Source organism: Vigna angularis, chromosome 10 (genome assembly GCF_016808095.1).
Source record: "Vigna angularis cultivar LongXiaoDou No.4 chromosome 10, ASM1680809v1, whole genome shotgun sequence".
Classification (NCBI taxonomy): Eukaryota; Viridiplantae; Streptophyta; class Magnoliopsida; order Fabales; family Fabaceae; genus Vigna; species Vigna angularis.
Window position 1 is genome coordinate 31,075,501 of NC_068979.1, and position 14,562 is coordinate 31,090,062.

General features: G+C 32.5%; 2 protein-coding genes across 4 annotated transcripts in view; both read left to right on the plus strand.

Annotated features, from left to right (window-relative positions):
• Positions 1–14,562, plus strand: part of LOC128194189 (uncharacterized) — a 73,561-nt gene that overhangs the window by 18,475 nt on the left and 40,524 nt on the right. For all 3 annotated transcript variants that reach the window (XM_052869078.1, XM_052869079.1, XM_052869080.1), the window contains exons 3-7: positions 865–3,703; positions 4,223–4,776; positions 5,170–5,724; positions 5,818–6,967; positions 7,851–7,951. In XM_052869078.1, the coding sequence (XP_052725038.1) occupies positions 1,351–3,703; positions 4,223–4,776; positions 5,170–5,724; positions 5,818–6,967; positions 7,851–7,951 (4,713 nt within the window). In that variant the 5' untranslated portion in view covers positions 865–1,350. The remainder of the gene's footprint in view (positions 1–864; positions 3,704–4,222; positions 4,777–5,169; positions 5,725–5,817; positions 6,968–7,850; positions 7,952–14,562) is intronic.
• Positions 8,849–11,126, plus strand: LOC108319664 (uncharacterized). Its single transcript, XM_052869082.1, has 5 exons — positions 8,849–8,969; positions 9,102–9,406; positions 9,502–9,793; positions 9,864–9,938; positions 10,186–11,126. The coding sequence occupies exons 2-5, from the start codon at positions 9,207–9,209 to the stop codon at positions 10,867–10,869; spliced, it is 1,251 nt and encodes a 416-aa protein (XP_052725042.1). The 5' UTR covers positions 8,849–8,969; positions 9,102–9,206; the 3' UTR covers positions 10,870–11,126.

The following is a 14,562-nucleotide window of genomic DNA, read 5'->3' on the forward strand; positions in this document are numbered from 1 at the left end:
AACTGCGTCAGTTCTTCTTGGGCTAGAGTTGAGCCCGATCTTCTTGTGATACACTGCTAAGTATCACCACTTGGGAGTTGTCCAACAAAGAATTTTGGACCTCCAACGTGTCTTTGGATCTTTGATGCTTTGTTTCCATTTGAGTTTATTGATGTACTTTCCATTTGAGTGTGTTTATTCCAAGCTTGGCTCATACAATATGTATGATCCAGCTTGAGGGGGAGTGTTGAAATATCAAGTGTAATATTTATGTATCTTAGGAGGTGCCTAACTTGTCTAGGAGGTGCCTAACTTGTGTCTTTGGGATGTGCCTAACTTAGGTTAGGATGTGCCTAACTTAGGTTAGGATGTGTCTAACTATTAGGTTCATAGTTCTATAAATAGGTAGTATGATGTAATAAGAAATAAGGAAGAAATATAGATTTTATGTTTTTCCACAATTAGTATGGTTGATTAGTAGAGACTTGCAAAAAGAACTCAAAACCACATGTGATCCAAAAAGGACCTCATGCAGAAGAAGAACAAACGGACATATTGAAGAAACTAATTGGTTGATCTTGATGAACTAACTACAAAGAGGAATGCTATGGTTTCCGATCTTCATAAAGATGTGCAGACCCTAACAAATCTTAGAGAGAAGGAAAAGAACGTTGGTTCTAAAGAGAATGTGCGCTTTTAAAATAAAGTATCCCATAATTGACTATTGAGGATAGAAAACGTTAAATCTAATTACTACACATAACTTGATAGCCTATAAAAGTGATGTACTAGAAGATGTAATAAATGATTTTAAAATTTTGTTATCTAATACATCTAAATATAATTGCAAGACTTACTTAAGTGTGATTATCTTTTCTTGTTCAGGTTCAAGAAAGTTGGATATGTTGAAATAAATTGATGGAGTGTCTCTTGGGTTTCGCATCTTCTGTTTCAAGAGATTTAGTATGTGGAGCTTTAAATTAATTACGATATCCTTGTTGCTTTAACAATTTTGTCAAAAGGCTTGAACAAAAAGAGAGCGATTTGATTATAACGAAAGATAGTGTCCAAAAATTTGTTGCGCACGGCAAAAAACAAACGAGAAGGCCTAGTAAAATTGTAGACAAGTGGCTGGAAGATGCTATCAATGATGTACACAATGTGAATCATTTGCTGGAAGAGGCAAGAACAAAAGAAATTTGTTGCTTTGGGTACTGCTCAAATTGGATTTGGCGATACCATGTTGGAAAAAAGTTAGCAAATAAAACTATAGACCTCGAAAAGTTCATTGAAAAGGGTAGAAAATATGTGCCATTTGATCGCATCGCTACGCTTCCTTCAAACACCCTTGATATTTTTTTAGAAAAATGCATGAACTTTGAGAGTAGACAATCTGCATATGAGCAACTACTGGATGCAGTGAAAAATAATGATGTTTCCATGATTGGGTTGTATGGGATGGGAGGTTGTGGTAAAACCACATTAGCAATGGAAATTAGGAAGTTCATAGAAGCAGAACATCTTTTTGACAAAGTTCTTTTTGTGCCTATTTCTAGTACATGGGAAGTTCAAAGGATCCAAGAAAAAATTGCAAGTTCAATACAATTTGAATTTCCAGAAATGGAAGAAATGGAAAGAGCCCAAAGATTATACTTGAGATTAACTCAAGAGAAAAATATTTTTATAATTCTAGATGACGTGTGGGAGAAGCTTGACTTTGGTCGTATTGGGATTCCTTCTTCTGAATACCATAAAGGATGTAAGATTCTCATTACTAGTAGATCAGAAGCAGTTTGTACTTTAATGGATTGTCAAAGAAAGATTTACTTACCAATTTTAACGGATGAAGAAGCATGGACTCTTTTCCAAAATAAAGCTTTTATATCAGAAGACACACCTGATACCTTAAAGGATCTGGGAAGATTAATTTCTAATGAATGTAAAGGATTGCCTGTGGCCATTGCAGCTGTTGCTTGTAGTTTGAAGGGAAAAGCTGAGACAGTATGGAGTGTTGCATTGACTAAATTGAGACATTCTAAACCAATAAATATTGAAAGAGGTTTGACTGATCCCTACAAGTGCTTGCAGTTGAGCTATGAGAATTTGGACGTTAAAGAAGCTAAATCACTTTTCTTGTTGTGCTCTGTGTTTCCTGAAGATTTTGAAATTCAAGTTGAACTTTTAACAATATGTGCAATAGGATTAGGTATAGTTGGAGAAGCTCACTCATATGAAGAGGCAAGGAATGAAGTGATTGCAGCTAAAATTAAGCTAGTTAGTTGTTGTTTATTGTTGGATACAGATGATGAATGTGTCAAAATGCATGATATAGTTCGCGATGTGGCCCACATAATAGCAAAAAATGAGAATAAGATGATCAAGTGTGAAGAGGAAAAAGATGTTAGAGTGGAACAAAATTCAGTAAGATATCTATGGTGTGTGAAATTTCCAAATGATTTGGATTGCTCTAGTCTTGAGTTTTTATACTTGGAGACAAAGATGAAAGAATTTGATGAAATTTTCAAAAGAATGGGAACGCTCAAAGTTTTGATTCTTGTCAACGATGAGGATGGAAAAACACGATTGTCAACAGTATCTTTCAAAACATTAACAAATCTTCGTTATCTATTCGTTTACAATTATGAATTGAGGGACTTCTCATTTTTAGGTGGTATGACGAATCTTCAAAGTCTCTCGTTATTTGATTGTTTACTGCCTTCATTTCCTGAATTACAAAGCGATGTTGCAATTACACTACCAATCTTAAAATTGTTAGAGTTGAATAAATGTGACATTAAAGTGAAGAATTTTGAAGTGATAAAGAGAATTCCGCTTTTGGAAGAGTTGTACATTATTGATATTAAAGGAGAATGGGATGCTAACAGTGAAGACAATATTGAATTCTTTAAGACGTTTAGCGTTCCCGAAACACTTCAAAGGTATGGAATTGTGTTAGGGTCCCATAAATTTGACCATTTTAATTATGGAGATGTTTACATTCATGGAAGAACTTTATTACTTAACCATTTTGACATATCAAATGAGGTAATAAAGGGTTTGGCAAAAAAAGCAAAGGATCTATTTGTGGCAAATATTCATGGAGGTGTGAAAAATATCATCCCTGATATATTTCAAATTGAAGGAGGAGGTTTGGATGAGTTGAATAAGTTTGAAATACTTGATTCTGAAGAGTTAGAATGTTTGATTGACACTAGTAGTCACTCGAGTGAGGTCGTAACTCTCTTCTCCAAGTTGCATACGCTGGGAATCGAGAACATGAAAAATCTAAGAGTTATATGGCATTGTTTTCTACCTACCAATGGACCTTTTGAGAACTTAGAGAAGTTGGATTTAAGTGATTGTCCACGGTTGACATTTCTCTTCACATATGTGGTTGCTCGAAATTTGGTACAATTGAAAATATTAAAAATATCAAGATGTGATGGACTGAAGCATATATTAGCATATGATGAGAAAACAGAAAAAAGTCAAGATGAATTCAACACAGGGCATCCTATACAAATCTTCCAGAATTTGTTGGATGTAAAGATAAGTAGCTGTCGAGAACTAAAACATATATTCTCAACCAACATTGTGGGAGGCTTAACTCAATTGAAAGTTCTCGAGATAGAAGAATGTGACATGCTAGATCAAATTATTGGAGATATTGTTCCATTAACAGACCAGGATCGAAAAGAAGAACTTGATGAAATAATTGAGGAAGGTAAGCATCCATATTTCTATAGTCCAATTCCAACAACAAAAGTTGTGAACCATAGCCCAATCACATTTTTCTTTTCGTATTTATAAATATGTTTAATTGTGTATTAGTAAGTCGACATTGTATTGCTTAGTTAAAAAATGTGACACATGTAGGTTCAAACTTATTTTCAAGTTACATAAACATTGTGAATATGTTATTATATATGAAAAATTTAAGCATAATAATTATAGATTGTTTCATTGCGATGTTTTTTTCCTTTAGTAAGATTCAAACTCGAGACACTACTAATCTACTTTTACTTAAACAAACTCCTTGTTAATACACTACAAGAAAATTTGATCTCATTTGAAATTAAAGACAATTATATTTGCATGTGAAGTTGATTGTTAATTCAAAGTTATTTAAAGGAAACAGTCTTGTACGGTTATTTTCATCATTATTAATTGATCATTTGACGCTCTAGATTGTGGTTTTAGTTCCTAGAAACCAATAATTTTTTAATTTATAATTGCTTTTCAGGAACTCTATCCAGTCTTGCAAGTCTTAAGATAACATGTTGTGGGAAGTTAGGCTCAATTTTTACAGCATCTATAGCTAAGACCTTGACTTCTTTGGAAGAATTGTTCATAGAAGACTGCAAAAGTTTGAAGGATATAGTAACTCACGAAAGGGTCAATAAAAATCAGGAGGAAAGCATTGTTGAGGATGAGCATGATTGTCAGAGTGATATTTCAATCTTCCAAAGTTTGAAAAATCTACATATCAGTAAATGTGACTTATTGGAGGGTATATTCCCTGTTTCTTTTGTCGAAGAATTGAATGATATAACAAATAAACAGGCTGCTGATTTGAAAGACTTCTCTAGTCTAAATAATACTCAAATTGAGCTTCCTGCTTTACAAGTACTTGAACTTGATCATATTCAGAACAGAACCATTGTTGGTAGTTATCAAGTGATATGTCCATCTTTAAGAAAACTATCATTGGATATTGGGAGATATGTTGGGTTTTTCAACATAAATTGTTCAACAGATGTTTCAGAAGCTACAAAAAGGGATTATATTGCAATCAAGGTATGAAAAACCATCATTTACATTGTTTCTCTCTTTGTGAATTTACAAAAATTAATCTAAATATTTGAATTTCAAGATGATGTTGTGCTAAAAGTAATAAATGGTCTTACATGCCCTGCCACTTACTAGTGACCTGAATTCATACCATAAGTGCAACATAAATTTTTAATATTTAAGTATTGGGATAGATTATTTGGAATAGATTAACTTTGGAAAATTATTTTCTTTTCCACTTACTCTTAATAGGTTAAACAAAAAGCAATTACTTTTTGCGGAGAAAGAAGTGAATCTAAACAATTAGTGGCATTGCTTAAACTTTTAGCTATACGAACAATACGATAGAAATGGAATACATTATCAGAATTAAAAAGTGTATTGGTGTATAAATTGCAGATATCGAACTCAGATTTTGTTCCCCCGATTGAAAGTGTTCAGTATCTTTCAAAACAACCACATGGTTTGAACTTGATTATGATACACAATATTAGAGAGATTGAACTGAAAGGCTTTGATAAGGCAAGGTACCTTTTTAAATTGTCCATTGCTTCATCATTGATGTTGGAAATTTTGAGAATTAAGGAATGTGGTGGACTTGAGTACATTATAGACACTGGTGATGAATATGGCAAAGAGAATATGAAAGCTATCTTTCCTAACTTAAAAGAGCTCTCAGTGTATGACTGTTTCCAATTGAAATATATGATTGGCCAATATGACGTAGCTAATAAGGATTATAAGGAGATTCATATTCAATTCTCAGCATTGGAAATACTCTCTCTTCATGATCTACCAAACTTTGTTAGCATTTGCTCTACCAACAATCTCATTGTGACGTGGCCATCTTTGAAGAACTTTCAGTGTTACAGATGTTTCTACCCATTTTATGGTTCTGTTAGTTGTTTGACGATTCCTAAAAATTCAAGAGAGCCTATTATCACAAGTACGAAGGTAGTCTTGTCTTTTTCTTTTTATGATTATTAATTATTTTTTCCTTTTGGTTGATGTCTACATTTTTTTACATTTCCTCTTAATGTCCTGTAGGATCCAAAAGGGATTCAGAACAATCTTCCCACTTTGCAAACTCTAAACATAACGTATTCTGAAGCAGAACGTATTTTTTGTCTTAATGGCCAACAAGTGAATTTAAGGTTAGAGAACTTGGAGTTGAATAATCTACCTCAAATGACTTATATTTGGGTGGCTTACGACAATTCTATTACTCTCCGACATCTCACAAAATTAAAAGTAATGGATTGTCAAAAATTGGAAGTAATTTTTCCAAAGTCTGTTGTAAGATGCTTACCAGGGTTGAAGCACGTAACCATAATAGAGTGCATGGAATTGAAGCAGATCATGGAAGAAGACGACTCCAATCTTCTTCCTATAGATGGAGGCTCTGAAATAGAGATGATTGGATATGATAAAGAAGCTTCAAAGAATTATTTTACCTTCCCAAATCTTGAAAAACTAAAAATAATTGAATGTGCGAAATTGGAAATAGTCTTTCCAAAGTCTGTTTTAAGATGCTTTCCAAAGTTGAATGTTCTTGTGATAAGAAAATGCAAAGAATTAAAGCAGATCATCGAAGAAGACGAGTCAAATCTTCTTTCTATAGGAGGCTCTGAACTAGATGAGATTATTGGATGTGATAAAGAAGCTTCAAAGAATTATTTTGCCTTCCCAAATCTTGAAAAACTAGAAATAATTGAATGTGCGAAAATGGAAGTAGTCTTTCCAAAGTCTGTTTTAAGATGCTTACCAAAGTTGAAGCTTTTGAAGATAAGAAAATGCAAAGAATTAAGACAAATCATTGAAAAGGATGTGGAGGGTAAAAATTTGTCTAATCTTGTTTCTCTTCAACCATGCTTCCCAAAACTAGAAGCATTGCATGTTGATGATTGTCACAAGTTGAAAAGATTATTCTCTGGATCTGCTTCTAATGACCTTCCCAATCTTCATCTTCTGGCCATAAATGGAACCTATGAACTAGAAGAGCTTGTTGGATGTAAACAAGGAAAGACTAAAGTTGAACTTCCAAGACTCAAACTTTTAATATTTATGCATCTTTTAAACTTCCGTCAAGAGATTGAATTGCATAATTTAAAGAATTGCATTATCTACAAATGTCCAAAGCTCTCTTTCACTTCAACAACTACTCTTGAGAAGCTCTGTGAAGATTTTCCTTACGAAGGTAAATACTACATACAGTCTTCAAATTTAAACTATTAATGGAAGGATGTCAAACTCTTGAATTAATCTTAAACTATTACAGTATAGAAATGAGGTAACTCCATCTAATTCTGCTCTAAATAAATGTTGGCCTTAACTCGTATACAATGTCAAAAATGAAGTTTACTAGTTTCAAATTAAATGTAATTTTTATCTGCTTTTATTCAACAACAAAAATATATTATTATACTTAAATTATTTTAAGAATTTTAGTTATTTTCACATTTTGTTTGCACTATCACAATTTAGTTCTCTATTTAATTTAATCTATCCTAGTGTACTATTACAATTTATTATTTTTTATTTGTTTTTTTTATGATGTCAAGAAATATTAAATAATTGTTATATTAACTAAGTGTTTTGAATCTGCTTATTCTAACTCCACAATCCACAACTAAACTTGCTATTTCGTTCACAAAATATGATCTCATTTAAAATAAGTCTTGCATATGTATATTGGCATGGTTTGAGACAATTCGTCCCTTAATTTGTAAACAATTTTACCTAAAGAAAATATATTTACAAATTCATCATTTCACTCAGAGAAGAAGGTTTCAAATTCCCAACGGACTACTCACCAGAATTTTTTAAAATAAGAACATTAACTTAATTTTTGCTGCAAGACTTTTAATTTTAGGGTGTAGTAATTTTAGTTATGAAGAACACTGTTGTAAAGGGTAGATCCGTAAGAGTCGCCACTTTATTTTGACGGGTGATAAAAAAACTCCTATCATGAAGCTTTTTATATCTTTTATTTTTATTTTTAATTGTAATGATATAATGATCCATCATTTTGTTATGTATGTCATTTTCACGTGAATTCCCTTATATATATCTTTGTACAGATTTCAACACTGAACTTGATAGTTGGCAATTTGAACGCATAGTAAGATTCATATACGAAGATTCAACTATCAATGGTAGCAGTGAGTTCACTTCATCACAGGTCAGAACTAACCAATCTATGAATGTAAATACAATAAAAAAAAATTAATAGCCTATTCTGTCTCATTATTAGAAGAACTTTTTTCAATTTAACGTACTAAATTCGATCGCCTTTTTATTAAAACAAATCAATGTGATTCTTTAAAATTAATGTACCATTAAAATTCTTAAAGGAAATCATCTTTGGTAGATCAACAGAAGGCACCTTAATTACCAACAAATGAACATCTGCTAAGTAATTTAACAGGAAATGAATGGTTGATGTATACTACTCAAAGCTAAAGAATGAACAAAGAAAATTATTGTTGTCCCTTGATTCAGAAAAAACGACCATTGCATTAGATAAAGTCATAACATGTCAACTAATTAAGAATCAAATAGAAATTAGTTATCTTACCAAACTTAGCTTTTGCATTGTAAATATGAAACTGACAACATTTATTGGAAAAGTTATAGCTTATCGCTGATAGACTAGCAATACCAACTACTGCTTTAGAGTTTAGAAGGCCACCTCTAATTTGTAATATTACTAAACATAAAAATGGATTTTTTAATATTAAGACTAAACGTGAAGGAAAGTTGGTGTATGAGGAATCAAACCGTGAACGAGGTTTTCCATACCAATATGCACTTGAAGAAGCAATAGTAATAAGGCTCCTTTCAAACTTTAGAGCCACTCATTCGATCGTATTTTTTCAATTGTTATACACAGGAGATTGGGGTCGTAGGAAATGAGAGCATTAAAGAGGGCCCTTTAGTAGAGGGTTCTAAGACAAAATCCTCATCAATTAGTGTTGAAGACATTGACATTGGAGGTCCTGTTGCAACTCAGATTGAGTCTGGTGGCGAGGACATACTTGCACTAGATTCCAAGGTAGTTGAACAAGATGATAAGATGAATGAAGGCAAGCCAGGAATAGTGGAAAGCCAGGGAATCCAAGTAGAAGAAGGGTTGAACCTTTTTCATAAACAAGAGGGAATAGATTTTGTTCCTAACAACAACATTGACATTTATTCAGGTTTCTGATTTCTTATTTTCTCATTTCCATCCAATATTTCCATATCACCCTCTCAAACTTTTGACATCTTCTGTAGATATCCGTACAAAATTGGGAGCATATAAACATTTTGTTGATCTGGATGTTGCACAGATTTCTCTTCTGGTGGAGGCAATAACAGCATATCCTCATATCTGGAATGCTTCCAAGAAGTTTAGTGAGCGCTTTCAATCTTGGAGGTTGAAAATTTTGGCAGATATGTTGTCATTCCTTCAGAAGGAAAGTGGCGATAGTATTATTCCTCAAAGAGAAAAAGAGTTCCATAAACTATGCGAAGAAGCTATTGAAATTGGATTTGAGAGTTCATGGGTAGAGCAAATGCGTCAACGTATTGTGGTGAGCGATCCTAAGCTGGGAGAGGACATTGCACGGAGACAAATAGATGAGAATTCTAAGAGGTATGACTATTTTGTTAGATGAGTATACATCTGGTGGCATATGAAATTCTTACATGATTGATAGCATCAATTTGAGTTTTTTGTTCTTTGGCAAGCAATTTAAGTTTGTTACACAGGTGTAGTAGTGGGGACGTTGTTGAAGAAGGTGATGGGCCTAAGATTAGCTTGGAAGAAGGTTCTGACTTGGTTGATAAAGAAGGTGAAATAGGTGTTGTTTATAATGACGACATTGTGGCTCCGAGACATGAAGAACCAGAGCAGGAATTTGTTGCAGAAGTTTTCACTTCAGAAATACCAAGAATAACAGCATCATTAACAAACTTGCAAACAATTGAAAAGCCAACTCCAAGTCATTTGTATATTCCAATACGTGAAACACCCTCAAATGTGAGTCTAATAAATCTTTTTATGAGTATTGGACGAGACTACTGTGACACCTCTTTATTATTTTGTTTAGGTATTGGTGGACACACAACAGACTAGTGAACCGTGTCTGATGAAGCAGAAAAAACCAGTTGGTGAAATTCCTAAGGTAAATGACAAACAAAAATACCATAAATTATTCTAAATTAACATGCATATCCACTTGCCATCAACAATAACCCTACTAGTATATGTCATAGAGAAGTCAAGTCTGCAACTTATTACACCAGAGTTACATATCATTTGTTCTTGCGCAGAGTATCATCTAAAATGGTGTTAAGAAACTCAATGCTTTGCAACTATTGTAGCTTGAAGCTAACGTCTTTTCTGTTATATTTTCTTCTTATTCCTCCCAGAGTGAAATTAAGAGCAGCCAAATTGAGGTACGCATTGCTAAAGAAAGTGAAGGCCATCCTAAAATCATTCAAGACTTTGGGGCCACTGATATCACGAGTTTATTTGCACCAATTGTTGTGGGGAAAGAGGGTGAAGATAAGCTAGTTGGAAAGACCCTTGCTGAGTTAGAAAAGTATCTGAAGATGTCTCTGAAGGATATAGTTAGCTCTGAGACTAACAGCCTTCGTCTTTTGTCTGCTCTTAATTTCCTGTCCAACCTTCCTTTCAAAGATGTGAAAGTATCAGATGGACTCAAACATATTATAGACACTATGCACCGACACTTGCCAAGCATTCTATTCTCCTTTAAGCAAGGCTTTGCCACCACTGCCAAGTTGGCAGAACTTGAAGCTCGTGCGAATGAGGTGACCATTAAAAAGAAGTTCTATGATGAAGTTCAACGGAAGGAAGTAGTTTTGAAGCAACAAATCATTAGATTGAAGGAAGAAATAAGAGTTTGTGAGGTTGCCTTATCATCTCTGGAGGCGGAAAAAAACAAATGCATTGCGGAAACTGTAGAATACAAAACGGAGCTTGAAAATGCGAGGAAAGACGAATCTCAAATGTTGGAGGTGGCTCATAAATGGTCAGTTCTGTGTAGTGAATATGAGCTCAATCGCATGGCTGCTACAAATCGCTCGTGAGGGTTTTCGTTGTTCATTATTATTAAGGTTAATGTCTTATGTTTTTTCTAGTGGTTTATGCTTCAATAAGGTAGCTTGGTCCTAAATTAACTTAATGTGCACCCAACCCATCAGCCAGTACCACTCATCATATAGTTTCAGTTTACTTTCCAAATTTCGATTGTTCTATTTTGTTGTATGTTTGGTATCTTATTTGTGTGTAAGAGGTTGTTCTTTCTTTCTTCAATGAATGTCTTTTGTCTTCTCTGTAGGGACTACCAATTGTATCATTGTCATTTTGTAATACTTTATTTTTGTTTTTATGTGTGCTTTTGGTTCTAATTTCCCTATCAGTTCACCCCTTTCTGTCTGCATGATTCCATAAAGCATAATAATATTCACTCCAATTAGTGTGTCACTTCAAAGCATTTAAGGGATAAAAATTTTCAGGTTCGAGAGAAAAGGATTTACATTTAGCATTCGTATTTCTTATACGGTTCAAATAAGTCGCAATGGCTAGAAAGTGGATTATTGTGAAGGAACGTCCCCCCTTCTTAAGAAAACAAAAAAACTTTAAAAGTTTATCTTTTAAGCTACCCACACACACATGACTAACTAAAATGAGTAACTTAAATTCATCCTTAATTTGAAATAAAAAAAATCTTGTGTTTGGATAAAAATTTCATAAATTTTAAAATATTTAAATTAATATATTAAATTTGAATTGATTTTATTTTAAATTATTTTATTTTTTAAATGTTTTGCTGGATAAATAAATTCAAATTTAATGATTTTTTTAAAATAAATTATTTTAATTATCATCAAATTTAAAATATATGTCAAATAATAATTAAGAATTAAAAAAACTATAAATATTGATAATATTTCGTAGTCAATCTTAATGTTATTTTTTGATCAATTTAAAAACGATATTATTTTTAAATTATGAAATGCTAGATCTATTCATACCAAATAAAATAACATTGTGTCAAACTCATATAATGTTGGACCATGTTTTGTTGACAAAAGAAGAAGATGAATATCTTGCTTAAATAAACAGGTTTAATGATGATGACTTATGGTGAAGTGTTGCCGGATTCAAGAGATTCATTGAAGACTTAAGAATTTAGTTGTTGAAGTATTGTAATATGTGTATTTTATTTGAAATTAGTATCCTAAGAGTCAATAGGTAGAATCCGAGAAAAAGATTCATTGAAGACTTAAGAATTTAGTTGTTGAAGTATTGTAATCCGTGTATTTTATTTGAAATTAGTATCCTAAGAGTCAATAGGTAGAATCCAAGCACCAAAGTACTAAAAAAAGTTTTATTATTCTAAAAACTTATGTGATAATCGATTATAACTAATGATATTAATTACCATAGTTAATTTCATATTTTCTTAAAAGTTTCTGGAATAATTAATTATCACTTGAAATAATCGATTATCATAACACAAAAATATAATTTTTGAAATAGTTTATGGTATAATCGATTATCACTTATAATAACCTAATTTTCAAATTAAGAGTGTGTGTATATATATATATATATATATATATATATATATATATATATGTTACCTGAACTTTTCACTTAGAGGTTTAAGAGTTGTGTGCTAGAAAAATTTTCAATTTTTTTTGTAAAAAAAGGGCTTTGAAAATTCCTTGTATGAATTTCTCTTTTCGTACACTCTTTATCTTTATTGTTGTTATATATAAAAGAATCTATTTTTATCATAAAATTAGTTTATAAAAGGGAAAATTTTTAAAAGACACGATTTTATTAACTAAACCAATTCACCCCTCTTGGTTTTTGTCCACACATGAATATTGCGCTTCCTGACAATTGGTATCAAAGCTTGCTTTGATAGTTTTTCAAATATTTCGAAAATGGTTGGATAAAACCAAATCTTTGTTGAGGGTGCTTCAATTGACAAACCTCCTTTGTTTACTAGGGAAATTTATGTTTTTTTGAAAAATAAGAATACAAATATTTTTAGAGTCACTTGATATATGTATTTGGGATGCTATTATAAATGGTTCTTTTTGTTCCTACTATTAATAATGTGCACCCTTTTCACAATGGACTGCGAACGAAAATAGAAGGGCTCAATATGATTTTAGGACCAAAAACATAATTTCATCTACTCTAACCCTTGATGAGTTCTACAAAATTTTTGTGAGTAAAAGTTCTTAGAAAATGGAAAAATTTTAAGAGTCACTCATGAAGGCACAAATGATGTCAAGCATGCAAAAAAGAACTCTTTAATTCAAGAAATTTAGATTTGGTTTGATAAATTGTGGATGATAGGTATTGGTTTGTTGTTGAATGATTTATGTATTGGAAAATGGGTGTATATGATGAGATGCTTGTTGAATGGTGTTTGATTTTGATGATTGATGAAAGTTGTTAGTTTAGTGGAGTTATGAATTGTTAAAATTTGAGGTGAACATTAGGTTAGATTAGTGGTATTTGATAGGAAAAATTTTAAAGGAAGAGTTGGATGGGTAAACTTGATGTTTAAGGTCTTTCTTAGGCCAATTAAGACTTGTTTAGCTAATTAATTCACAAAAAGTTGATGGGTAGTATGTAAAATCTGATATATGTGTTTTTAGATAGTTAGGTTGATTTAATGAACCAAGTCCTAATCAAATGAGCTAATTTATATCAAATTTGAAGGATAGGTGTGTTTTTAAATCAAATGTAGTGTCAAAGATGCAAGTTGGATCATTTGAATAGGTATTGGGTGCATATAGATCAAAATTCGAGAGCTTTGACATTCAGCAACACCAAGTTGGTGCTCAAGCACCAATTTTGTGCAATAAATGGTGCTCAACAACAAGGATGTGCCGCTCAACGCCAGGGTCTTTTCCATTATGTTGTTGTTTCTTTTAAGGTTTGTTGACACGTAATCTTACTACAAATGATCTTGTTATACTTTTTAAGGTATGTAAAGTTTGTGCTAATGTGATGTGTGTTGTAAGAGGGGAGTTTCATGAGGAAATTCCTAATGTGGTGTTTAGAGTAATGTATTGATGTAGGGATTCAACTTTGAAAGTTATCGTAACGCTTCAATAATCAGTCCATCTCAAGTAGAGAAGGTGATTATGTGGTGAGGGTAGCAGAAGGTGTTAGTCTATGGTCTGGTGTTTTTTGTTCATAGACTATTAATGAACTAATCTTGTGTGGTAGCTAAGAAGGGAGCATTTGTTCCACTACTACAAATGTACAGTTTGTCATAGTCTGATATCAATACATATATTCGAATTAGTCAAGTCTAGAATGTATGCTTTTAGGTTTGATTTGGTTTGGAAATGAATTATGTTATATGATGTTTTATAATTGCATGATTTGATGTTAGAAGTGGATTTTAAGCCTAACTGAACCCCACAAAATCGGCTTGTAAGGTGAGGTTTGCACCCACTTATATACTATGAATTTGCCTTATCTTTAGTCGATGTAGGACTTCCAACACACGTCCCTCACATCGAGGTATATACATCTCGAGCGTGGGACTAGACATTAATGGGTGGTCTGATAACGACCCGATAGGAGGTGGAACAACATACCCAACAACAACAAATATCGCTAGGATAGGCCCTAAATCATGACTCTGATATCATGTTAGAAGTGAACTTTAAGCCTAACTCAACTCCACAAAGTCGACTTGTAAGGTGAGGTTTGCACCCACTTATATACTATGAATTGGCTTT

Excerpts from the sequence above, each read along its gene's own strand:
- LOC108319664 (XM_052869082.1), top strand. The coding sequence starts at position 9,207 with ATGTTGTCATTCCTTCAGAAGGAAAGTGGCGATAGTATTATTCCTCAA. Across the intron at positions 9,407-9,501 it reads ATAGATGAGAATTCTAAGAG|CAATTTAAGTTTGTTACACA; the intron begins GTATGACTATTT and ends TTCTTTGGCAAG. Across the intron at positions 9,794-9,863 it reads TACGTGAAACACCCTCAAAT|GTATTGGTGGACACACAACA; the intron begins GTGAGTCTAATA and ends TATTTTGTTTAG.